At 39.2% G+C, this 27,318-nt stretch overlaps 2 protein-coding genes across 5 annotated transcripts in view; one reads left to right on the forward strand and one right to left on the reverse strand.

Moving 5' to 3' along the window:
* tmem110l (transmembrane protein 110, like) lies at window positions 1-25,402 on the forward strand. Of its 3 annotated transcripts, none has more exons than XM_042403363.1 (9): window positions 1-431; window positions 3,735-3,783; window positions 4,859-4,954; window positions 5,048-5,169; window positions 6,673-6,785; window positions 8,596-8,679; window positions 8,790-8,921; window positions 13,375-13,509; window positions 25,333-25,402. In XM_042403363.1, exons 1-8 carry the CDS (start codon window positions 242-244, stop codon window positions 13,501-13,503), a joined length of 915 nt encoding a protein of 304 aa, XP_042259297.1. In that variant the 5' UTR covers window positions 1-241; the 3' UTR covers window positions 13,504-13,509; window positions 25,333-25,402. The 3 variants fall into 3 exon arrangements, with proteins under 3 accessions (XP_042259297.1, XP_042259296.1, XP_042259295.1); XM_042403362.1 differs by lacking the exon at window positions 25,333-25,402 and adding an exon at window positions 13,645-14,561; XM_042403361.1 differs by lacking the exon at window positions 25,333-25,402 and having other exon boundaries at window positions 13,375-13,566.
* itih5 (inter-alpha-trypsin inhibitor heavy chain 5) overlaps window positions 16,416-27,318 on the reverse strand; it is an 18,811-nt gene continuing 7,908 nt past the window's right edge. For both annotated transcript variants that reach the window (XM_042403359.1, XM_042403360.1), the window contains 7 exons: window positions 26,024-26,195; window positions 25,276-25,585; window positions 21,498-22,192; window positions 20,301-20,354; window positions 18,372-18,488; window positions 17,904-18,281; window positions 16,416-16,874 (listed from right to left, as the gene is read on the reverse strand). In XM_042403359.1, the coding sequence (XP_042259293.1) occupies window positions 16,615-16,874; window positions 17,904-18,281; window positions 18,372-18,488; window positions 20,301-20,354; window positions 21,498-22,192; window positions 25,276-25,585; window positions 26,024-26,195 (1,986 nt within the window). In that variant the 3' untranslated portion in view covers window positions 16,416-16,614. The remainder of the gene's footprint in view (window positions 16,875-17,903; window positions 18,282-18,371; window positions 18,489-20,300; window positions 20,355-21,497; window positions 22,193-25,275; window positions 25,586-26,023; window positions 26,196-27,318) is intronic.

The following is a 27,318-nucleotide window of genomic DNA, read 5'->3' on the forward strand; positions in this document are numbered from 1 at the left end:
TTCGTGTTTTCCTTGTCATAAACATGGATGTGAGGCAGATAATCGATCCTGTTGTTTGCTTCTGCATCATGAGATGTAGCACCAGCCTCTTTAAACATTGAACAGAAACTTTAAAACGGACAAGGAAAGTAAAATCTGGCGGTTTTGTTGTTAAAAACGTTTCCTTGCCCACCGAGGAAGAAACTGCTCCTTTTGTCTCAAACGGCTGTGTTGTGTTTTTTTTTTTTGTTATCGTATCAACATGGACATGTACGGATACAGCGGGGTTTTCTTGGTGAAAAGATTCTTGGATAATGGCGTTTTTGAAGTCACGAACATGTCTGACATTAACAAGGCGAACCCTCACGGCTGCGATAACGGAGCTCTGACGGACAGGTTCGGCGTCTTGATCCAGGGACTGCTGGCTATCGTCGCCTTCAGTACGCTGATGTGTGAGTATCTGACCCGACACCACCTTCCGGCTAAACATGGTCTCCGAAATCCTCTTTATCACCACCGTCTTGCCGTGTTTACTCAGTGAGATGAAGCTGGAAACGCTAAATACAGAAAAACAGTTTTTAAAAGGCTTCGCGTGTCCACGTGGCGTTTTGTTGACGTTTGTTTTCCGCTGGAGCTTCATTAGCCTCGCGCCAAACTCCATTGAAATATCTGCTAATTTAATATATTCTCGCTTGTCCGGACAAATACACACTGACTAGGACACAACTTTAAACATTACATGACTATTTAGGATTATCTTTTAACTTCGGCGCATATTTTGTGCTGTAAAAATCACTTATTTAGTAAAATTTGAGCTCTTTCTTTTATTATGATCCCCACACGTCCACATAGATATTAATTAGGGCTGGGCAATATATCGATATTATATCAATATCGCGATATGAGATATCATCTTAGATTTTGGATATTGTAATATTCACCCACTTAGTCAATATATCCACATTACTGATGATTTTTTCTCAAAAATCTAGTTGTGTAAATATTTTATGAAAGCACCAGTAGTCATCCCTATAATACTGTCGCAATATCGACATCAAGGTATTTGGTCAAAAATATTGTGATATTTTTATATATATTATATTTTTGTCCATATAGCCCAGCCCTAGTTTACTATATTCTTGCTTGTTGAGAAAAATACATACAGCATAGGACACAACTTGAAACATTACACGAGTATTAATAACTCTCCATTAACTTTGACATATATTATGTGCTGTAAAAATGTCGTATTTTAACAAAATGTTCGCCCTTTCTTTGATTGCTACCACAAAATAGACTTTAAGTGGTAGCAATTGATATGAACCAATTTTAAGTACAGATTTTAATGAAATTACGTGCTGTTGGTGGCATATTAAAAACAAAGAATTTGCCATTAAGACCCAGTTTCTCTATAAATAATCAGGACATATGATACCACACCAGTATGTGTGCCTACAAGCAAATCAGCATCACATATTGTGTTTTTTAAACAAGAGTTTTGTCACAGTCTCCTTGTATAGCAGAATCGAGGGTTTTGAGTTCACGGTTTCATTGTTGTTGTCGATAACATCCACAAGACCTACTAACAGTATATAGACAACATCTGCATAGTATAATAATTATAAATTATTATGGTAATGTATTGGTATTGTATTGGTAATTTTTTCACCTTTAACGCAGTAAACAAAAACATTAGATGCTGTTAATGCAGTAAACTTGAACTTCTCAGACCTGCTATCTGTTTTTTTTTTAATTATAACCAGTAGATCTCAAAGTGGGACACTTTTAATTGAAATATCATTTGAGAAACTTCATCTATTTTCAGTGTTTTGAGTGTCCTCTTTGACAGCAAAAACAAGATGCTCCTTTGCAGTCACAGTGAGGATTTTATAAGCCGGAACAATGCCTGTTGACTGCTAAATAACTTGTGATTCTGCCAGCTGACTTGGGGAATGTTGGGCATCTCACCAGATTTGGCACCTCAGGCAGTGTTTAGTACTTCTGCAACACTTGCAGCTGAAAGGTGGATCAAGCAGGAAAACTGCATCCATCCAGTGTGTTTTTTTTCTTAAACTTCAACCCATTTAGGAACTTTTTATTGTTTGTTTATTAATGCTTGAGCACACAAATCCAACCTCATATGTTCAATGATTCCGTTATGACTCCTTGGAGTAAATTAAATAGTTATTTTCCGTCTCATTGATTCATTATCATTGAATAATCCATGTTAACAATCTCTTCACCCAGCAGCCATGTGTCTTGGCTCTCAGTTGATAAAATATTATGCTAATTACTGCACATATATGCTAAACAGAAGCCCACATTTGAATTATATGTGCTTTATTTAGCTTTTCTCTGAATTCAGAGCCTGTAAAAGTGCTTATTTTATCAGTTTGTGTGTGGCTGCTGATTGGAAATGACATAAATACAAATGTACATCCAGTGTCACTTTTTTTTTGTTCGCGAGTGTGTCGGCATATGATCTAATAATCAGTCAGTAATTCCGAAAGGTCACCGCAGTCGAAGTGATTTCATCAGCTAATCAAGCAGCAGGGTTCAGTGCATCTGAAGCCTCAGAGCAGTCAAGTGTTGCAGAATCAGGCCAGCCCTTAAGGGTTGAGTGAGATCAATGAGCTGTAGCCTCCACTCAGTTATTTAGTAGTAGAGAAATCAATACACCCCCATCCCACCCACCCTTGTACTCAACGTGCCCTCAAGTGTCGTTCCCGGTCAAAGAATATGTGTCTGTTAATATTTACACTGCATTAGAGCCCTTCAGCTACGATCACGGTGGCGGTATGCCAGGTCACAGCCACGCATCCCTCGGCTGATCTGCGTTCAGACTCCTCTTCCTCAAAGCTATTTTTGGGGAGTTTCTTTCCATCCATTGACTCGTCATTATGCCTGCACACACACGTAAGCCAGATACAGGCTGGAAACACACAGGTTTTTTTTTAAAATGCAAAATATTTAGATTTAAAAACAGTCCAACTTGAGCTTTTTTTTTCTCCCTTTTTTAAACAGAAAGATTAGCCAAAATGTTGAGCAAATGTTGGGAAACTTTCTCTGACGTCCGGTTTGTGCAATGCTTGTTTTTCTCAGTTTACCTCCAGGGAAACATTACATGAGTCAGATATAATAATTAGCAGTTTTTTTGAGTGTCTGACACCCGCACAACTTCTAAAGTTTGGGAAAATCTACATATGTAAACAATCTGTAATGATCCGATACTTTCAGTAGCTTGAAAAGTGGGAATTTCTGGGGAAAAAAAACAAGAAAGGTATGAATACTAATAAAGGATAAACCCTCCCATCTATGCTTTAATAATACCTTATTTTAAACACTAAATGAAATCAATCACATGTATTCATACGTTAAGTTCTGGGGAAAAAAAAGGCTGAAAAGAGTTTACAGATGTCTGCCAGGAAGCCTCGATCCTGTTTTCACATGCAGAGTCACATTCCCTGACCTTGTGAGATGGTGAGATAGAGGAACAGTGGGCGTCTGTTCACCCTGAACAGGCCGGTGGGGAGGAATGAAGTGTTGTGGCAGCGAAAAAAAAACAACAACGATACGTCTGCGTTTCATCTGTCCTCGTTCGCCTCTGCCCCGTAGCCCCCGCGGAGAGAGATGAAACTCACCGCGGAGGTCACACGAACCGCGAAAAGAATCTGTGTTTACATGTTGGTGTTTTGCAGGATAAAAAAAGTCTAGTTATTGATTAATTGATTGACTTTTTGTTGTTTGTTTTGCAGTGAAGAGGTTTCGAGAGCCTGTAGGGATCAGACGACCGTGGAGGATCTGGTCAGAAAATGTTCTTCTTTTACTTTTCTGGTGTCTTTTTCTACGCTTCCCTGTCCTACATTCCCAACATTAGACACACCTGTATAGATGAATAAAGGCCTTGAAAAGATAAATAATATTAGAGCTGCAACTGTTTTGATAATTGATTGATTGTTGAGTCATTTTTAAAGGGAAAAAATATGATTTTCTGGTTCCAGCTTCTCAAATGTGAATGTTTTCTGGTCTCTTTAGTCTTCTGTGACCGTAAACTGAATAATGTGGTCAAAACAAGACATTATTGGTTGCATATTGGGCTTTAGGAAATGGTGATTGACATTTGAACCAAACAGCTAATTGATTTAATTGAGAAAATAATCAGCAAATAAATGGATTATGAAAATAATCAGAGGTTGCAGCTCTAAATAAAATGTCAGCAAAACCCTAATTTCTCTCAAGAATCAATCAAATCAACTAATCTGGGCAATAAAAAGCTTCATATTTCCATACACAAACATAACTAATTGTTGTCTAGAGCCCAATCCATACTGGATTTTTGGGGCCGATACTCATATCAGGAAGTGAAAAAATTCCGATATTGATATTTTGGCCGATATTCATATGTATAAACATATATTTTTTGCAATGATCCCTCAAATATCTATCACTTGTGACAAAGATGTGTAATGGAGGCAGAATATTTTACACTTTAGCAATAAAACAGTAAAGAGTTTAATAATTATAGATAACTATAAATAAAAAAAACACATGAACAAAAATATATATGTTAAACTTGAATTAACAAAAAGGATCAAGTATATATAAAATGCTGCCTATATAACTTTGAAAAATAAAAAAATATCGGCACATATCGGACAACATATATGCTGATATCAGTATATCTGTGATAGGCCAATATCGGCCAATAAAATCAGCTGACTGATATATCGGTCAGATTCTACTGTTGTCTAAGTCTGTAAATATTGTCTAATGTTTAGAAAGACATTTTTAGATCTTAATCTGATGCAGCCAATGTTTACAAAATGCAGCAGAATGGAATAAAGAAGTCAAATCTATAAAATAAAAATTGTTTTTTCAGGTTTTTCGACACGTCCAAACAGGCCATCGGTGCTCTTTTCATCCACTTTGCTAACGTCTTCCTGTCCACACTCACCAAAGAGGATCCATGCTCCCTGTGAGTTACAGTATTCAGGTTATTTAAGTTATAATAAAATGAGGATCACAGATCTCTCACTAATAACAACATTTTTTTTCCGTTTTACCAAAGGTATCTGATGAACTTCCTGCTGGACGCCATGCTGGGGATGCTGGTCATCTGGCTGGCTGTCAAGTTGGTGTCCAAGCTGGTGGAGTACAAACAGTGGACGTTGCTCATGTTTGGAGAATATGGTGAGTTAAAAAAAAAAGCTCATTTTTTTCCCTTTAACCCTTTTTAAATTACTCTAAGATGCAGTTGTAGCTTCGTCCACCAGAGGGCGATGTAGGCTCACCGGAGGCAGACGGGGAGGAACGCCAGCATCTCCAGCTGCAGCTGAAAAAAACAGTCTCAGTGGCTTTACACCGGGATTAACTCCTCGCCAATTATTACACTCACTCACTCTACACTTTTTTTCCGTTTTGCGTTCCTCGTCTGTAATGGAAATTTTCACTGAAGCAACGTGCAGAGACTGAGTCTTCTCTCTCTCTCTCTGAGGGTCAACATCAGGTTTATATTTGATTTCTTGGCTCTGTTTGTTGGCAGCTCTGTGACAGAAATGCAAAATATTTAGTGTATTCATAGTTTGGTTCACGCTGTCTCTGGGCTCATTTCTCTATTTTGTGCCTCCTCGTCTCCTCTCTGCTCTGTCCTCCTGCCCGTGCGTGACCCCGGAAATCGATCTCAGCGCGTCATGATTAAGGATGTCTCAATTTCCTAAAATGCATCAGGAGGAGAGAGGAGCGAGGATGCACAGGTTTATCCCTTGCGGAAGTCTTTTCGGCACCTGTGACGTATAAAAGAGACGTGGAAATGTATGACATCCGTACATTCTTGTCATATTACGCCACGTTGTGATTTAAATTAAAAGTAAATATATAAGTTGTCATGAACACTGTTATGCTCATCTGTCAGATATCATAAAATACAGTGATAGGCTGTAACAAAACATTGGACAGATGATGCAGCTCTGACAGCTCCGAAGCGAGGACGTCTCATTTTGCCCGTTGCCTCAGCCCCTCTCTCCTCGTGTCTCTTCCTCGCCTCCTCCGCTCGCATCTCAGGTTGGGAGGGACTAAGACACGAGGAGAGAAGGCGAGGATGTGCAAACTGAGAAATGAGAAGAAGGGGTTTGTCTCTCTGTCTGTGTTTTCCATCCTTCCTCCTTCCTGTCTTAATGACAGACTTGTCCTCCTTTGTGTCTGCTGTGGTGAGACACCTGCAACAGACCTTTTGGAAAGGTTTAGACCAGGAGAGGAAAGACTATAAATATAGAGTGTCCTACACAAGCAGAGGAACAGTTTCTGAGATTTTACAAAAGTAATAGTGAAAAGTTGCTCATTTAAAATGATGGAAAAGCTGCAGAGTTATGTCTTTGCAAGCTGACAGTAAATCAAATCAAATTACATCAACCTATTATAATCTATTAACCACCTTTCATGCAACATTTCAATTATTTTGTACATACACACATATAGAAGCTACATAATATAGAAAACGTCAAAAAATAAAGTGAAATTATTGTTTCTTTTTTGCTCAATGACCATAAACTGCAAGTTGCTTTGCAGGTGACAATGCTAAAGAAAAATCAGAAACACTGTTACTGTACAAAAATGTATTAAGGTAAATAGATTCAAATAGTATTTGTATGAGATGGCCTCTGTACTTATGTTGTGGACCTCTTGTCGTTCCTCCAGGTGACCCTCCTCAGGCGGCAGCATGGCTGGGTCAGTGCGGCGTTTACTTGCTCATCATGGTGCTGGAGAAAGGTGTGATCAGCCTGGTGCTGCTCGTCCCCGGATGGTCCAAAGTAAGAAAATAGTCCAAAACTTGTACGGCGTTCAGGTCCTTTTGGGAGACACGGTATCCTGTAACATCTTCATACAGTTTATTCTTCACCAGCCAAGAGTTCTTCCGTATTATTCTTGTGTCTGTGTCAATTTTCAGTCATTTTATTGTAGAAAACAACACTTTTTTTTGACCAGATCAACCAGACTAAATGAAAACAACAGCAGATTTCAACAATATTCTCTCATTTCTATTTCAGCTCTTGTTTGGTTTGACATTTGAAAATCTCAAGTCATCAAATCTTGAGAGAGAATAAACAACTGGACGATAAAATGTAGAAGAGAAATGAGTCGCCTTTGGACTGTAATGAAAACAAAGAGTTAGTGTTAATGTGTTTGAAGGCCAGTTTGTTTGCATGGCACTCAGGACCCAATTTGTTTTCGGTCAAAATTTGCCTTTTTAACCTTTGTCATAGCAACAAACGGCCCTCTGGGAAATAAATAGGCAGTTTATTTGTTTATTTCCAGATACATGAGAGTTTTTGTTTTGTTTTTGTGAAGCTCTCTGTGCTGTTTAGAGACCTCACTTCCTTTGTTTACAGGCTCTATAATGAAACAAGGCTGATTATAAATATTAGTGTTATAATTAGAAACACATTTGTTATGTATAATTATACAGAAAGTATCTAAAGTATGTAATTACTGTCGTTGTTGATCAATTTGCCATTTATTTTTATTTATTTATTGATTCATTGTTTAGTCGGTTTGTCAGTAGTCAGTTAATTAAAAAAAAAAAAATACCCGTTGTAATTTCCCAGAGTCAAAAGTGACGTCTTCAAACACTTTGTTTTACCCGACCAACTGTCCAAAACCAGAAGATGATGAGTTTACTGTCATTAACGACAAAGAAAAGCATCAAATTCTCACATTTGAGAAGCTGATACCCAAAATTTCTGTCATTTTTGCTTTAAAAAATTACTAAAAGGAATTTTTCAATTATCAAAATAGTTGCTGATTTATTTTCTATTAATCGATGAATCGCTGCTGCTCATGGTCTGAAATAAAGTAGTTAAAATATTTTAATGAAATTGCACGTTTTAGGGAAAAAAGTAGAATTTACATAGTATCAAGTTACAGAGACATGAAATCTGAAGAATGTGTAAATAGTGGATATAATATATAAAGTAATATAATGTGTATATATATGTGAGTGTGTGTGAGTAATCTTGTAAGAAATCTATATGAAAGGGTCATAACCATGTGAGGCAACATAAAATAAATATTGTGTTTTTGTGTGTAGAAAACATAAAATGATACATTTTGATGCGCATGATGTGGTAAGAATTTTGTTAAAGTATAGCAGTTTCTGCCTCAATACACACAAATACAAATTAAGTGCAGGCGTTATGTATTTGTATATTTATATATTTTTTGTTGTTGTGAAGAATAATGTTCAGTTACTGTATGTTTCTCAAGCAACTATTAGCAGAGATCATGAAACATGAACAACACTTTTCATACTGAATAAGGAAATAAATATCTTGAAAAAGTAATTTTTAGTAATAAAAAATTAATGGTTGTTTATGTCAAAGACTAATACAAATACATAGAAATCTTGTTTTGTTGATGTGTGCTGATATTGACTATGTTTTCCTCAAATTCACTCTTTTCTCAGGGTTTTTATTCATGCTCTTACACTCAGAGTCTCATTCTTAAACCGCAGAATAAAAGCAGTTATAATAACGGTGTCACACGTGCTTGTATTGAATCGTCGTTAGTTAATTTTAGGGCCTGATGTCAACATGTTAAACTTCTTCCTCTCTTCTGTTCCAGTTGCAGGAGGTGTTGCTAAGCTACATCGCTAACCCTCAGCTGGAGCTGGTGCTGGTGATGCTCATCGTGCCCTTCATAGTCAACGTTAGTGTCGCTTTTATGATCTAGTCGTCACATCTTAGTAAAAAAAACAAATAAATCTTATTTCTGCAGCGTAAATAACCCCTGTCTTGTCTCTCTGGCGCCTCCTGTAGTCCATCATGTTCTGGGTGGTGGACAGTTTGATGATGAGGAAGTACAAGACTATGAAGAGCCTGGATGATTCTTGCGACAGCTCTGTGAAGAAGGCGGACTCGCTGCCCTGGGCAACCAATGAGGAGTCACGGGTGAGAATAACCGACATTAAACGAGTTCACCGACAAAGCGGAGCAAAGCGGAGCAGCTGCTTATTGTTTGTAGCCACTTGCTCCATTAAAGCAGCTGCTTCGTTCTGGACATTATATCTGTTTAAATTCATTAGATGTGTAATTAGGGTACAGAGATAGAAAAAGAGGATCATATTATGACTCAGAGCCAAACTACACTTATAGTTAAAGTCTCTCAGAAGAACCGTGAGCTCTCTGTTCAAAGTAAAAACTTAAATATCCACTGAAAATTGAAAAGTTTTGAATAAATTATTGAATTTAAGACTTAAATTGTATTCAAATGTATCAAACGCAGTAGTTAAAAGAAGCATTTTTACCATTTTACAGGTTTACTTTCAATTAACTTTCATTTTAATATGAATAAATTCAGACGGTGGTGTTTACACTACTTAAATTCAACTTTATTCTGTCTTTTAGCATCTGTTGAGACCTGAGCTGCTGTGTTCTGTATTAACAGAGCATTATTGCAGTCATATAAGAACAGCTTAGATAATCTTTTCCATGTCTAGAGCACATAACAGAACTTATTTATGGATTTGTGTTTCCATGTTTTTAGCATTAAAATGTGACAAAAAAAACCTCAAAATAAGCTAAAATCCTCCCTATCAGACCACTTCAGACTGACCCATCTGCTCTAGAAGTGACTCATCAGCCTATAAAAGGATTACTTTTGATGTTATGAAAGAATCAACTATTTAAAAAATAAATAAATAAATTAAAAAAAAGCCTGTTCCCACCACACAGTCATGGTGTATTAACCCAAATGGATGCAAACAAGAATGTGACAGTTTAATATCGTTGCTTTTTCTGGTGAAGAGAAGAAGACTTTAATGTGTGTGTGAAACAGGGTGCTGATGGTTGATGTACCCACACCGTCACGCTGGGTGTCAACTGCACCTGTTGTTTTGGGGGATGAGAACACACACACACACACACACACACACACACACACACACAACATACCATACAGATTTCCTCTGTCTGCACTTGTTCTAATGAGGAACAAAACCAGATGGATTCAGTCCAAGGAACACTGAGTCAGACTGTCCTCCTTCTTCTTCTGGACATCATCTTAGGTCAGTTTGTTATCTTAACACACATTAGTCATCCCAGAAAACCCCTGTTTTTCATGTTAACATGCTTTTGATGAAGTTTTTTGGATTGTGTTTGTACTGCGCTACTTAGTAGTTTATTCATGTGCAGAGTTTTGGTTTTATTTATGTAACATTAAAGTCTTGGCAGTGAATATGTCAAAAAACTCGGTGAGTAAAATCAAAACCAAAAGGGGTTATTAAAAGTTTTTTGCTTGCAGTTTGGGGTGAACAGACTCTTGGTGAAATGGTGCCTCGCCATTGGTCGGATTGACCATGATTCTGAATCTCCAGTAGTTCGAAAAACTTCCCATTAGACCGAAAGCCCTTTAATCTGACAGCTTGTTATCATGAAAACAAAAGTCCACTGCTCCGAAAATAGACTTTCTCCCTGTAGGTTTTCTGCTCTTAATATCTTAGTGTATTTAGACATGCAAACGCAAAGATAACGTTTAAAAAATACTTGCTCTTTAGTGCATTTAGTGCATTCTAACCCTAACCAAAGAAGACATTAGGGAGAAGAAGGAAAGAAGGTAATTGTACTTTTTTTTAGGTGGAAAAAACATATTAGACACATATTATCCTTCCAAGCAGAGTATTTTTATGTCTTAATACATGTCTGGAGGGGATCTTTAATAAAAATTTGAAGGGGTGTTACATCACAATGCCTACGCTTTTAAAGAATTGACAGATTTTTCTATTTTTTCCACCGATGTATTCACCACGCTAAATTATTTGCATAATTTGCTTTCTGTGTCTGTTATCGTAGTTGTCATACAGTAAGAATGTGGTCATAATAGACATAAAGTCAGGTGTTAAAGGGGACATAACATGTTTTTTGTGATTTTCTGTAATTTTAAACTGTTATAATGTCAGATATCTTTGTTAAACGCGATCAAACGTATGTAAAAATGCTGCCTGAAAGACAAAAACCGGGGCTTCAACCTGCTCTGAACACTTTGTTTGCGTGTTTTTTTTTGCTATTTTGTTGACGGCAAATGAAGGAAATCGTCGGCAGATTAACCCTTGATGAGGTTCTGTGTGTCATACAACAGTCAACCAATAGGATGCCTCTGACTGGGCTGCTGTGTGTTTTGGTTTGAGTGCTGGTTTGTCCTGACAGATGAAACCGTAACAAGCTCCTTGTTGTGTTCAGGGAATCTCTTCAACAGCCTCCTCTTCCTCCTCCACAAAACACAGCGGCCCATGTCATTTCTTTTTTTTTCTCCCCTCAGGAAAGATTGAACTCACAGACTTCAGGGCGGGCGACTATTTGGGTACATGACCTTCGTGTACAGTGGGATGAGAGTGTTTATCCCTCCTCTCCTCTCCCCTCCTCTTTCCTTTCCCCCTGATCATCTGCCAGGCAGCCATAAGTCATCCCTTCATCCCAAGAATAAAAGTGACATTTAGGAGTTGTTTCCACGAGCTGATGCTATGGAAAGCGGAGCGGAGTGGAGGAGGACCACAGATAGAGGGGCATTGACTTGGATGAGGTCGTAGTGGGGGTGGTGGTCAAAGATACAACCACAATGCTGTTGTTGTGGTCGGTGAGGATGACTGTGACACGCAGGTTGTGGTGGAAATGATCCGATTCTTGTATGACATCATTATCATTCAAGATCTACAGGGCCGATATCGAAAATAGATAAGAAATCTCTCTATTCCAGTTAATGAGGTCCATCTCTGATATGATGCAGTTTGTTGAATGACGACATAATTTCTGGGGCTGGGCGTCGACTCTCAGTACATTTAAATAACAAACTGTGTCCATTCTGTAGCAATAAATGTAAAAACTTAAGTACTGAAAGTTTGCACTGAATGTTTGCTCAGATCCTTAACCTTATGTTGGTTGGATATCAACAGATTTAAATCATAATTAGATTTTTATACTACGTTTATGTAGACAAACTGCTTCGTAAGCTGTTTGTGGTAAACAGCATTTAATACTGATGCATTTTTTTGCTAGCAGCATGACTCTAGTGATGCTAGTGTCAGTCTGTTCAGGACTTTGCTGCTGCTACTCTACTGGATGGATTACCATGAAATTTGGTTCATACATTCATGTCCCCCTCAGGATGAATTGTAAAAACTGTGGTGATCTCTTATCTTTTGAATCTTTTGTTTATGAACAATTACCTGCTGAACTAATGACCTCAGCTCTGCTTTGTTTTGTGGTAATAGTTTAGCTTGTTAGCATGCTAACAGGCTAAACTAAGATGGCGCACATGGTAAACATTATACCTGCTAAATATCAGCATATTAACATATTCCTTATGAGCATGTTAACATGCTGATGTTAGCATTTAGCTCAAGTAGCACCGCTGTGCCTACAGCAAGTACAGCCTTACAGAGATGCTAGCATAGCTGTAGACTCTCATGCAAGGTAAAATAAAGGTTTAATAGAAAAAAATGTTTGTAACAAAAGTAAAACAAATATCATTTTAGTGCACATCCAAACTTCTTATTGTTTTGCACTGATGTAAAAAATGTAATACTGCACTACAGAGAGTTAATGTCACTGAGGGATTCTGATAGGAAGCCACAAACCAGCCAGTAGCATCAGAATCTGAAATACTTTTGTGGTCTCTGAGGTTAAAACTGTATCAATGAAACAGTAAATTAGATGTCAGTATATGGGGATACAGAATATTGAAATTCATTATTGATTTATTATCACCATCTGTCTGATTGCTACAATATTCAGTACATAAATTCAATGAAGAAACAATTTATGTAAAAAAAAAAAACATTTTTTGGCATAAAATTGTGCAACATATCTGTTGCAACAGAAAGCTTGAATGTTTGCCTGTTGCCTCAAGAGAAACACGTTTCTGTAAATATCAAGATATGAAAACCAGATCCCATCATCAAAAATGTTTGGAAAAGTTGGATCAACTTATCACTTTAAACTCGTTGAACTCAAAGTTTTTGAGTTCAGTCAAATTTTTGAGTATTTTGAGTTTTGTCAAATATATTGCAGACAGAAGAACTTTGATATCAGTCCTGATATGGATAACATATTATTACCTTTTACCAATAAGCTGCTTCATACATCTTACAACCATCACTATGTGAATCTTTATTGGTCTTTATATCAGCTTTTCCACATGTCAAACCCTGAGAGCAACCTATGGAAGTTTACAGTGTTGTAAATGTCGTGTGGAATTTTGCTCCTTTGGGATTTGAATCCCTGCTGCTGCTGGAGAAAGTCAAAGCTGTGAATTAATGTACATATTTTCCACTTGAGAATACAGAACTCAGATATTAAGTTTTACGTCAGGGATGCAGCATCCAAAACACCTTCTTTTGTCTTCTCTCAGGTCCTGCTGACCGTCGAGACGGACACGGACGAGGCTTCAGAAGGAGAAGAGGACCCTGGCGATGTTGGACCAGTCCCCCATGTGCAATATTCAGGGGGGCCAGTGAGACCTAGCTGGGTGGTGGTGTAAACCCAGGTGATGTGACCTCCTACCCCTCCATCCACTACTCACACACACACACACACACACACACACACACACAAAACACTCTTAAGAGCCTAAATACACTATGAGCAAACACAACAAAACCTTGCGTCCTTATCTCCTCAGATTTAAAGGTCTAAAAATCAGCTTCCTTGCAAAGTGAAGGTACAAATATAACCTGTGAATGTGAACACTACAGCCGCAGCTGCCTTCCTCTGCACCGAAGGTGTGAACAGTTACAACCTGAGCTTTACTCTTTTTGATAGGACACAGCATATGCATGTAAATCATATATAGCATTTTGGGAATTAAAAGCTCTATATCCTCTCACCTTGCTGCCTCCGTTTACTGCAAGGGAACATCAGAGTAACCCAGACTGAACGTGTGTGAAGAGAGATTATTAGGGAGCGCAGCGGTTACACTTCAAAGTTGTAAGGTTGGTACTGACAAAGACTGAAATAAATCTGTCTTCTCTCCACACTTGGGGACTTTTGATGATGACTTTTTATGATGTTGCTCTATAAAAAAAGAGTATCATGTATCATATTCCAAAGAGGAGAAAGTATATATATATATAAGTGCTCAAAGATTTTACTTCATCAAATATAATCACTTAAAAGCCACCTTTTTAATTAAGGTTTAATTACAGTCATTCCTGCACGCTCTCCCTCCGGCTGCTTACTTTTAAGTTCGGAGGATGGTTAATGGTCTTATTTTTTAAAACCACACGTGTTGATTTTTTTTTTTTTTTTGGGGCAGCTGCTTCACGTTGTGAGGCTGGCAGCCTCGACGGACCAAACGTGTTGATAATGCGGTTATATTGAAAAGTTTTAGGCGACAGGCTGCTTTTAAAGAGATGATATGTAGGCAGTTTCATGTTTCATGTCATGGTTGGAAAGGACCAGGTGATGCTATGTTTCTGCAATGATTTACGTATTTGTTATATATGATAGTATTAGGTCCACTCAATGACTGTATATAAAGATGGACGTCATTACAGCTCCATAAAAGTGAAGCCAAAACATCTCGATCGCCCCCTGCTGGCCGGCTGCAGCATAGGCTGTAAGTCCCGCCCCCTCCATGTTAGCGGATGGGACGTGAGTCAAACTAAAAAATCTAATTACACGTCAAATAAATTTTTCACAAAGATGGTTTCTATCAGTTTAGGTCATTCTTATCACGCTGATGTTTGTCCAAATGGTCATTTTGCTTTTAATTAGTTATTTGATGATATAAAAAGGGGGTGTGACGTCATGATTTTGGCTTCACTTTTGCATATATTGATAGGAAGTAGAGATGCGTCGTCCATGTTTATATACAGTCAGTGGGCCCGCTGTTGGAGAGGAAAAAAAACATATTGTTAGATTAAAGTTGCTAATGTTATGAAGAAAATGTTGAACTATTACAGGATTAAAACAATTTTATGATATATAAGTCATGATATCTTGAGAATAGTCACAATATTTCAAGCACAATATTTTGAGAATAAAGTTCTAATTTTACGAGACAAATGTAATATTTCAGGGGAAAATAAGTCTGAATATTTCTGGAATAATCCAATATTTTAGTGTCAGTGTTCAGTGTTGTTGGAGAAATAATTTTGACATTTTGAGAAACTTTCTTGCTAAGATACATGAGAAGATCGATCTCACTGTCTTACATGAGGAAGGTATCAATCTTCTCATTTAACTGTCAGCAAGAAAGCAAATAAGAGCATTTCTCAAAATAGTTATTCTTTTTAAAATTACTTTTTGGAATAAGAACTCACCTTTTAATACATTGTAATACTTTTCAAACTATAACAATCTTCTCAAAATGGTGCTTCAATCAAATTTACATTTTTTTCTCTCAAAAATATTCCGACTTTACTCTCAAATTCTTTTTTTTTTCTCCAATTCTCTGTGGTAGTATTACTCTCAATGGGATGATAATCGTGTATTCAACTTTTTTCAAATTATGGCACATTTCTTGTATTTATTCTGTAAATATTTTATATGTATTTGACTTTATATATTGTGGTGGAATCTGTGGTGAGAACATTGGAATAAACCGTGTCTAGTGAATTGAGAGAAAACGGGAGAATTTTGGGGAGTCGTTGCCAAACTGCTACAGATTTGAATCAGAATGAAGTGATGTACGTTTCTTATGTTATTATTTCTTTTGTATCTGCAATTTATCATCAAAAAAAGCATCTCTGTTCATCTGTTTACATATGTCAAACACTACAAGTTGACATATTCTGTCCATAATGTTTTATTTTATATTCCGATGTATCTTGCGTGGTTTTTTTTTAATAAACCAAATTATGAACATGTGGATAACGTGACACAGCGTCAGTGTCACCAACAGGCTGTAAACCGCCACGGTGCTTCTTACCGAATGTATCTCTTTAATCTGTACTATGAATAAAGATGATTGACACATGAACCGGGTGTGTGGTGGTGAATTCCTGCGGCGGCCGGGGGCAGGGCAGCACGATGACAGACAAACCTGAGCGGTACCTGGCCGGAGCACACCTGTGTGGGCGGGGCGAGCAGCCCTGTGACCTCCAGCTGATGACAGGGAGGACTATGGAGCTGTGTATGTGGGGGGGGGTGGGGTGTGTGTGTGTATTTGTGTGTTATGTATGCTAGGTGTGCATCTAGTCATTGGCGCTGAGACAAGGGGTTAGTTACTGGGGTTGGTCTCCGTGGTAACCAGGTGTGATCTTGAGCTTGAGGTTGACACGTTCAAGACATGTTGACATACATATTAGGCGTGTGAGAAAAACACTCTCCCCAAATTGGGGGCAAAAGTAAAGAATTGCCTTCTTTTATGTATCAAAAATCAACCTTAAAATGTAGATTTAAATGTTTTATTTACAATTACAAAATTACTGTAAAAACATCATATAATAAACACATTAAATTTCCATTAGAAATAGTAAAAAAATATATTCAAAGGAGAAAACTGTAGGTAGGAAAGAAACTGAAACGTGAAAATTTGGAGTTCGCAGCCCTTCTCTATTGGCTCGTGATATTTACGGATACAGTGTAAAATGAGTTAAGATTTAAATCAAATAATTAAACGCCACAGCTACGGTTCGTGGCTGTCGTCTCACACTCTGTTAGTCCCGTGTGGCTGGTCCGCTGTGTCGAACATGTGTGACATCAAATAGTCCTCATACAGTCCGTCTATCAGCTTTGCTGCGTTGTTCCTGGCGAACCAGCAGTTTACGCTCTGCGTCCCGCTGTAGATCCGTCTGCTCTTCTGAACCACCGGCACCGAACGCTCCTTCACCTTCAGGACCTTCGAAGGTTTCATGTCTCCTTCTGCTGGAAGCTCCGCCAGTCCCACTTCTTCATACAGGAACTGACCTAAAAGTAGAATAAATCAGAGGTTTAAATTAATCTTTGAAGGCCAGTGTCCGTAACTTAAAAATATACAGTAGAGAGGATTTCATGATGAAGTCAAGCTTTTGGTGACTAAATCTTTACCCATTTTAGGTCTAGTGACCAAAACGTTTGCTTTATCATTAAATACTTATTGGACCTAAGTGTGCAGAACCTTCTTTTTTACGTATTTCTGACCTTCTTGCAACTTAGCACTGTGTCATGAGTGCAGTGGTCTTCTCAAAAGTGTTGATGACAAGTAGGAAAAGACTCTCAAACAGCATTAAACACTTTTGTTGGGTTTGTAGCTTATTAATCCAGAGTCAGACAGGTTTCACTGCAGGTTCAGCAGAGCGGCACCAGTAAAACTAATCATTAAAATCCTTCCACACCACAACATGTTTTTTTGTTTTAAGCCACATGACATAAAAGCAATTCAGTATCTGTGATCAGGACTCACAGAGGACATTCATGCCGTGCTGTAGTTCCAGTGAAAGTTATCTGATGAGTGGGTGGGTTAAAATTTCCCCTCGTCACTTTCATCCAGGACGAGGTATATTGAGTAATACTTTATTGCCCTTGCGTAAAGTCAGGGGACTCACAAGAGACGGATTAAAAAAGAACTTGACTAAAGGTCACTGCAGAGGCGCAGAGCACATTATACAAGTGTTTTTACTAGCTGAGGAGCGTTCACCATGACCAGTAAATGCATTTTGATGTGGAAAATGGTGGCTTTGGTAATGAATCCTAATGTTTTTAGTGACACCTTCAGGCTTAAATTTCCATCTAAGAAATACTGAAACATGCAGATTGTCATGAAACTTAAGCCTTTTTCTAGTAGCACCCTCAAGATACTTTACATCAAAGTACTGCACAACCTTTTGATACAGTGGAATGTAATCAATATCGCAGTCTTTAGTGATTGATATTAGGCTTTTAGTCATGTTAAATGTCCAATAATGATTTCATGTATCCATCTATCCAGTCTGAGATCAAACTCTTGTCGACACTTACCTAACAGACCATGGCAGTTGTGGGACAGCCCCTTGCTGTTACCAATGTAGAACCCCAGATGGTCTCTCTGGTAGGGGGCTGGGTTCTTGTACTGGTGCAACAGGATCACAAAGCTGATGTTTCCTCCGACCGTCACGGTCACGTTGGATTTTCCCACAATGGCCACCGAAAGCACGCCACTGTCCACGGAAACTGTGGAGTGGCAGGGCAGAACCATGCGGTCCCGCCCGTCCAGGATGACTTTCTTAGGGGTCACCTCGATGTAGGCGCGTTTGGGATGATCCACCACGATGGTGATGGTGCTGAAGTAGGTACGTTGCGTCTTGTGGCTGCCTGGTGGAGCCGGGGCCCCGATTAGTTTACCGTTAACGGTCACACCTGAAGACATAAATGGTCCACAGAAGGGATAAATGATGTAATCGTGACATGAAATAAGATTCTTATTTATTGATGCATCACAAGTCTTACCGGAGTACTTGTGGTCAGACACCAGGCGAAGGACGTGCCCGGGCTCGCCATTGATGTTGAAGCACACGGTCAGTTTACTGAGGGGGAACTCAACCACAAAGTGAGGGTCACCGTCCGCTGAGGTAGCGAAAGTCAAAGGCAAGGACACAAACAGAAGCTTAAAAAACAGCCACAAGCATCAGGAATATAACAAGAGGGCCTCTATGTAGACTGCTAAAAGTAAAATGACCCATTTTAATTTAACATACTGCATTTCTGGTTAAGAACAGGGTGTAAACAGTGTAACAGTGGGTTCATTAGACCAATGGTTCCCAAACGTTTTGGCTTGTGACCCCTTAAAACAAAGCAATGTCTTTTTGCGACCCATTGTAACAGGTTGCAGGTGTCTATAAGTTGTGAGCAGTTCAACCAAAGAGAGAAACTCTACCTCTAAACTTCCCAGATTGTGTCATTTGAATAACATTTGGCGACTTGAAGAGGCAAAACCTGCGTTTTATAAGAAAACAAAGATTCAAGAAAAATACTGTGTATAATTTGTGTATCATAACATTGTTTTTATTCCATCATGTCCCATTAATTATCTGGTCAACCTTTGAGAGGTTGGATGTACATGTTGGTATGAGTAAGGGAGAAGAATGCAGTTTTATTTGGTATTATGGGGTTGTTGGAGGTAATTCAAGGTGCAGGAAAGATTAAAACATTTTTATACCATCTTTTACCCTGTAAGGCCCTGATGGTGTTACTAGCTGAGACTCATTGGGAAGTGTTCAAACCTTACTATCCAGTACTTTTAATGTAATTTAATGTTTTCTTGTAATGTATTTAAAAATATTTTAAATGTATCTTAATGTTTAAGAAAGTAGTCTTCTTATTTTTAATGTATTAAATGTTTTTTTTTAAGTACTATACAAATAAATAAACTTTTTTACTAGCATAAAAGTATTTGTATCTAGTTAGATACAAATGCAACAGAAAGTAGAAGAAGAACTGGGCTGGGAGTAACAAAATTACGAAATTCTCTTTGTTTTAATATAGAAACAGGAAAAAACAACGGAAATCTTTGTCTTATTTGGGCACCCTGTTGATTTACGTGTTAATGCACCAACCGTGAACTACAACATCCAGGTTTGCGTATGGCCGGGGACCTTTGTCTCCATTTCCTGTCATCTCCCCTCATTTCCTGTCATCTCTATTGTTGGCCATCAAATAAAGGCATTAAACACACTCCAAAGTTGGACATCTTTGTATGCATGAGAAGGCCTCGACCTAGTTTAAAACGATAAACAAATAAAGACAATGGCCGATCTGCTGTCTTGCATTGTTTTCTGATTTTTAAAGGAAAAGCTCCATAACCACGAGTTTAGTTTCTGTTCTGTCAGATAGTTTACATCTTTAGCCGGAGTCTCCACAGACTTGTGAGAACCCAGCTAAGATGAACAGAGAAGTGATGAGATGATAGAGCAACAGTAATGACAGGGTCATTAGCCCTCACTAACTGCCTCTGATGGGGTCCCTCTCTTCAATGTAACACAAACATCCACTTCTCAACTCTCAACGCTCTACCGTTCGCCCGCAGTGTATGTGCGTGTGCACTCGTGAACACGCACTTGCATGTTTAAAGTACCACGTAGTGCCTGTGCTGGTATTTCAATTAGACCCTGTGTGTTCTTTCCTCTTTCCAAGTCATGTTCAGAGACATCCCTGAACACCTCGCCTGTCTGACGAACATCCAAATTACAGGCCGCCCCCACACAGAGTGTAGAGAGAGAGTTTACTGTACATTCCCCCTCTCCTCTCTTTCAAGTCTTCTTATGGAGCCTCATAACCACTGCACACATGTATACAGTATATAGGGTTCAGAGGCTATCAGATGAAACAGGCAGGGGAAATCTTACAACTGTTTACATGAGGGGGAGAATGTGGAGTTACCTGATGTTTTGGAGATTGTCATGGATTTCTTGGCCGGTCTCCTCTCAACTTTACCTACAAGGAAGAGAATATGAGTCAGAGGGCTGCCATTGTTTAATGCTTCCTCTTAAAATATTCCATTTGAGTGACATTAACTGCTTGTGGGACAGTTATTAGTGTAAAACAGTGGCTAAAGGGAGAGAAAAGTTTTTTGTTTCTTGATGTTTGCTTGAAATAAACATTCCACCAAAAATCTACAGTTTAAGTATCACCCTGTTGAGGCTTGAAAGCCAGATCTGTAGCTGTAGTCAGCTTGGATTCACACCTGTTATAACAATTATAGAAAAAAGTATCGTACAAAATTCTCTCCTGCAATATAATCCACCTCCCTGCTATCAATTCATCTGCTAAGGGACTTCCTATTGCTAATGTTTTTGCCATAATTTACTAAAATATCACTAAATACACAAATATAAACTGCTGTCCCTGATAGAGACAAATGATAACCGTATATTTAGCCACATTTTCTCCAGATTATACAGCTGTTGTTAAAGTTAGCTAACCGTTCTCGCAAGCAACTATGTTTGCTTTAGTTAGTATTAAACAACAAATGTAAACAGCTAACCATGCTAACATCCAGAAGCTGTGTATAGGCATATTTTTACTATATTTTATTTATAATAATATTTTCTCTCTTTAAAACATGGCTAAATAACCAGCTTCCGTATCTGTTGTGAGTGTAGTTAGCTGTTTACTTTCGTTATAGGCTATTGGAACATATAGTTTTGTGCAGCAAAGGTCTGCTAACTGTGCTAGCAACAAGCTTACTTTGCAATATACAATATTTTATATCATACATACAAATATAGATGAATATTTTATATCAATATATAGAACATTCTGACTGTGGACTGTGTTGCAGTGGATTATGCTCGAGTGGATCGAGAAGTTGTAGTAGATATAATGATACTTATATAAAGAATATATATATAAAACTTTGTCACCATTTCAATCCATTGTTACTGTTGTGAATCCAAGCTGACTACAGCTGCCATCATGTTAGGGCATTTTCAGTAAAGTATTCCTTTGTTGCAGTTGTAGGTTTCAGTCCTGCTTGTAACCATCAGATTTATTTTTTGTCTACTTGTTGGTCTCCCTCTGGCAGCAGACTTTTCACACATAATGTACAATAATCAAATTTGGAAGACAAAACCTCACCCAGCGTGTTGCTCGGAGTTGAACTCAGGCTTCCTGGCTTCTTCCCGTCGGGTTTCTGTGGCTTTCCGTCCTCTGTGTCACCTGGCAGCTCGTTGGCAGGTGAGAAAGATGAGGGAGGCTTACCAGCAGCCGGGGCGTTGGTGGGCGTCGGGGCCATGGTGCCGTCAGCCAAGACCTCGGGCTTCTCCACCACTAGGTTGGTGAGGGGAGTGAGGAAGTGGTAGTTCATAGACAAATTGGTGGCCTGCTTGATATGGTCTTCCCTCTCCTTGCTGGTTTGGCTGCGCAGCCGCGACCGAAGACCCTCCTTGACGCTCAGGTAACCCCAGACGCGTTCCACAAAGTCTTCCGCAATCGAACCCAAAGCGACTCCTAATTCCTGTGCGACCCCTGACCCTGGAGTCTTAGATCCAGATGCCAATGCTGCTGTAGCAGCCTTCACATGCTTCTCGGTCTCTATCTGTCGATGCCGCAGTGGCACGTCGGTCTCCAGGATGATGCTCTTGTCGTTGTTGCTGGCGGTTACCTGGACATGGAGTGATTCTGCACTTTGGTTGGTCAGTTTGCCGGCGATGATGATCTCAGAGCCATTGAAGTAGTTGGTGAAGAGATGCTGAGTAACATACTGGACCGAGTCGTCAGTGTAGTTGATCCTTATGTCAGACAGCAGAGGAGTTCCTATCTCATCGTAGAACCTAGAAAGGGTCAAAAAGACACCTGGGATTGTAGCTGAATGTGTTAAAAAATGATACAGAGACAGTCATATGATCCCTGCAAGTCAAAAATCAAGGTATTTTGTAAATTCTCTAAGCACATTCACACAACGGTGGCTTCTTCATTTCATTGAAGCCGCTGCATTAGTGAAGTAGGGGTGCTGTCATATAGTGCTACAGCAAATAAACGCAGGCTAAAAGTTTGATGCTGGATCAGCTTTTGCTGCAGTGCAGATATGTGCAAATGCAAATACCACACAGAGTAGGTCTTAGCATGTCACATCATATCTAAACGGCAAAATATAGACTTAGTCGCTGCCTATAAGTGTCATCTGATCTTTTGTCCATATTGGTGAGTGCCTCCCAAAATTACCCACATGTCCATTAAGAAAAACGATTCCTATGAGTGTTTTATGGTCTACCACCTCTATAACTAAGGTTTGGGTTACGATTAGGTCACTAAAACTACTCGGTTAAAGTTAGACTCTGAGAAATTAGCATTCGCTGTAGGAGACAAGTTGTGAAACACAGACCATGAAACAAGTCCCTCACTTTAGCGGCGCTATGAACACTTCACGCTACTTCTGCAATTGCTCATGAAAGAGAGACCGGATATTCTTTGCATGAAAGTCGTTTGTTAGGAAAGTGTAAACATGGGTAATTTCCAGCGTCAGAGCTGTGGGTCATTGTTCGAACATAAGAGAAATGCTGTTGTTTATCTGGTGAGGATAGTTTCCACTTGAACCGTCGTGCAAGTTCAAGTTCAAAGCAAGATGGTGGCACAAGTTAATGCTGCCGTGAGAACTTTCAGAAGATAGATAGAAGGATTATAATTAAAATCAGTGTGCAGTGTCTTTGACTTTTATATGCCATTAAACTGGACCTTTTGGATCTTATTTTGTGTGCTTACCAATATCTTGTAGCAACATACTGCAGTGTAGATGCTTGTCATGAACCCCTAGAGTATCACACATGTTATGGGCTTTATTTCTTATTGCTTAGTTTTACAAAAACGGTATCCAAATGTGAGGTGTGTTTGCCCTGTACCCTATTCTTCTACTGTTCAAGCAGAGCAGTGTTGGGGTTCATTGCCTTTGCTCGAGGGCACATTAGTTTCTAAAGGAGCAAAAGATTTCGTCAAATGTTTTGTTGATTCAAACAAGCCACCTTCCGGCCATAAATCTGCTTGTTCAACCTCTCTAAGCTACTGCCACCCCACCCACTTGAGAGTTTGGGTGCACATTCATAAAAGAGTGTGTATAAAGTTAAGACTGCGTATGTGTGTATGTGTGTGTATATAAGTCCTGTTCTGTCCTTGTTGTCACGCTGCAGTAAACCTCCTCACCTCTTAACCAGCATGTTTGTTCAAGCAGGACGAGGGCTATTATCTGCGGAGTCTATCTGTTAACCCCACGTACATACTCAGACGCAGGTTTCACAACACACACACATTCCTGCTCAACTGAACAAACACCTCGTGTGTCCGAGTGCGGAAGAAAGAGAGAGAGAGAGAGAGAGAAGAGGGTTGTGTGTAAAGGACAAGAAAAAAAAAAGAGAGAAAGAGGGTGGCTGTTGTAGTCTGTGGCTGTCACATGTTGAAGTTGATTAAAGAGGTCTGTTGTCAGCACCGTCACATTTGCGGTCTTCGTTGCCTCGTAGCACGATGAGAGATGGAGGGACGTGTCAGAGGGGAGAAGCGAGGGATTAAGGACAGCTAATTGATTAATAAGAAGTGGATTATACCTTTTATTTAAAGTAATAATCAATGATATCCTAACACAAATGAGCTGTATTTCATGATTAAACACCTAGTGTCAAGTGTGTATTTAGTGGAAACAAACAGAAAATCCAGTTTGATTAATTAGTGATTTCAGGAAGTGCAAAGTAAAAACACCACAGTGAAGAATGCTGCAGCTGGACAAACAAAAGTATTTGAGGAAGGAACAAGAAACAGATGTATTTTGAACAGATGACAATATGGTGACCATATCTTGTATTTAAAAAAAACAAAAAAATAAACAGGAATGTTGGCTTCTATAAAAATCAAAAAATAAACTTTTCTCTCTTCATGTTGTCAGACACAGCGGGTGTAATATTGAAAAGGGACTTGTGGCTTCTGTCATGCCATTTTAATGCCCGTTTTGGACCAGTTTCAGAGCAGTTTTTGATTACTTTCACTTCAGCATAAGGCCATATTTAGATCAGTTTCAGACCAATTTTAGACCAGTTTCACACAGATTTTCGTACACTTTCTCTCCAGTGTCAGGCCATATTTAGATCTGTTTTACACCTCTTTTAGAATAGTTTCATTCCAATTTTAGACCACATCTGGACCACATTGTCAAAGCAATTGAGAACCATTTCCAGATTGATGTAGACCAATTTCACACAGATTTTAGTACACTTTTTCTCCAGTGTCAGGCCAGATTAAGATCAGTTTTAGACCACATTTTCAAACCACTTTAAGACCAGTTTCAGGCCAGTGTTAGACCACTTCCAGACCACATTGTCAAGGGTAAATGCTAGGTTGGAACAGACAGAGGGATGAACTCTTGCAAGTGGGGTTAGGTTAAGGTGAGGTTTTGCAAATCGTCCCTCTGGCTGATCCAGTCTAGCACCAACCATTGTCAAGCCAGTCTTTGATCAGTTTTAGACCAGTTTCACACCAGTTTTAGACCACTTCCAGACCACGTTGCCAGACTGGTCTTAGACCAGTTTCAGTCCAGTTTCAAGAGCAAGTTCAAGAGCAATTTCAGATAATTTTTTAACTTGGATATAAAAGATGTTTTCTCCATTTCCTCTGTCATAATTAACACCATTGGATTTGTTGTCCACATCCTTCCAGGTTGGTCACCCCCATGAAGCTCAGATAGTGAGAAATCCCCAATTTGGTCGCTATTTTTAGTAATTTAAGATTGTCATCATATAGACACCTTGGAAAGTCCAACTAACAGTTAGTTAGTTAGTTTGGAGGATAAGATGGGCTTTGAGGGTAGAGATGTTTTATGTAAAACTTCTATATATACTGGCTTCATGGAGAAACAGAGCAGAAAACACATTCTCACCCTTTGAGCATAGCACTGGCGTCAGCTTCCTCGTTGATGCGTCTCATCATCCCACAGTTTTCCAGAGCCATGCGCTCCAGCAGCCGGTAATCCACGTCATTCCCTATCCCGATGGTGAAGATGCAGAACTTCTCCTGCACAGCTGAGCGGGTGTTCCCCAGGATCGTTGTGGACTGGATCTCCCCAACTGTGGGCCGTCCATCCGTCAGGAAAATAATGAGGGAGACGCTGTTGGGGCTGACGTCAGGGCCCGAGAGGTACTCACGAAGCAGAGTGGAGCCAGTATTAATGGCATCATCAATGTTTGTGCCTGCATTGGAGGGACGTCATGAGAGATTGTTGCTCATGAAAATGTCAAAGAAATGGAAATACAGTTACTAAGTCAAAATTTATAGTTTTTATTGACCTTATGCAAAATGAAAGTGAAAGCTTATAAAAAATGTGTTTTTCCACTTTCAGCCTACAGTACCAGTAGAGTGAGTGCTATGGGTTTTTTAATGGGGACACCATTTTCTGTCCAGGAAAAGTATTGAGCAAACCATAAAAAACACATGGTTCAAGTTAAGAGTTCAATGTAGGCAACTGCTGATGATAAAATTAAAACAACAAACAGAATCATATTCATCTACCAGATGTACAGACAGTATTGACTGAGCATACAGGAATGTAAAGGTAAAGAAGACTATGAGAAACTACTGGAACACGGTAAGACATTCATTTTTCCATTGGCGCTGAAGTAACGTCTCACCTCCAGTGGGCATCAGCGTGTAAATAAACTTCTTGGCATCTCTGATGTTAAGGGGTGTGACCGGTACGAGACGATTCGGCTGCCAAACTTTGATCTTGTTGGAGAAGCTGATGAAGTTAAAGTGATCACCGGGACGCAGATCCCTCAGGATGGTGAACAAAGCGTCTTTAGTCTGAGAGAGAGAGTCATAGAGAAAGAGAAATAATTGATTCCAAAGGTCTTGATATGGGTTTGTGATAATTATACTGCTGGCGGGACAACTATTTTACATCTTGTGCCAATATTTACTTTACTTATATTCTGTATATGTTGAATTTATGCCGAGTCTCTGGATATACAACCTGGTTATGATCTCTGTGGTTCAGTCATGCTTATTATATTGTAATGCTACACATCCCATCAATTAAACACACATGTCGCTGCTGCTGATGTTGAAAACTAGCATCCAGCATTGTATGGACACAGTAAGCTAGTTAAACTGAGTATTTCAGTACTTATATCTCAAAATAGAGAGTTTGAAAGAGCTTCAGTTGCAGGTGAAACATTAATTCACCAGAAAGTTAATCATTTTCTGGAGAAAAGAGCTGTTTCCTGCAAGAAAATTATGTTTTTGTCTACATTAGATTGTCCCTCTCTTAGAGCTCAAAACGGGCTTGTCTTGGATGTCCACATTCTAATACAAAGACAAACAAAAAATCATCAAATAATTTTTAAATAAACTTAAAAACTTCCTCCTGCTTGTCATTCCTGCAGCTTCACAGTGTCATCATCTCCAGATCTGCAGCCCTGAGCGTGGGTGCCATGTATAATTTGGCACTTGGGGGGGTTTACAGATGTCTATATGGGCTGTATACAGCAGGGGTCAGAACCACTGACTGACCCATACTGAAACCCTCTATTGTGGTGCCACATCAAAACACACTTGTTGTTCTGTTCCTGCGGCCCACTGGGGGCTGGCAATGGGTGGGGGGATAGATCAAGGGGTCGAGGGTGCTATTGTCTAGAAAGTTCCATTACCCCATAGACCCTGACCTTCCTCCCTCACAGCACGGCCTTGTACAGTATATTTCCACTTTTCTTTCTGGCAGTTAATGTTTTTTTCAGTTTCTCTGCTCTCTTGTCTGTTTCTGCACTCTTCGCTCATGGCAGCTGCAGAGATCAGCTCTGAGTCTGACCAGAGGGGGGAGGGAGGGATTTTCCTGCTATTGCAGATGGGGGAAAAGGTCTGATATTGATATTCCAGTGTGGGTGTGAGGAGGTGGGCTGTCAGGTTTCTGATTCAGTGCAACGGTTGA

This window comes from Thunnus maccoyii, chromosome 23, assembly GCF_910596095.1.
Source record: "Thunnus maccoyii chromosome 23, fThuMac1.1, whole genome shotgun sequence".
NCBI classification, from domain to species: Eukaryota; Metazoa; Chordata; class Actinopteri; order Scombriformes; family Scombridae; genus Thunnus; species Thunnus maccoyii.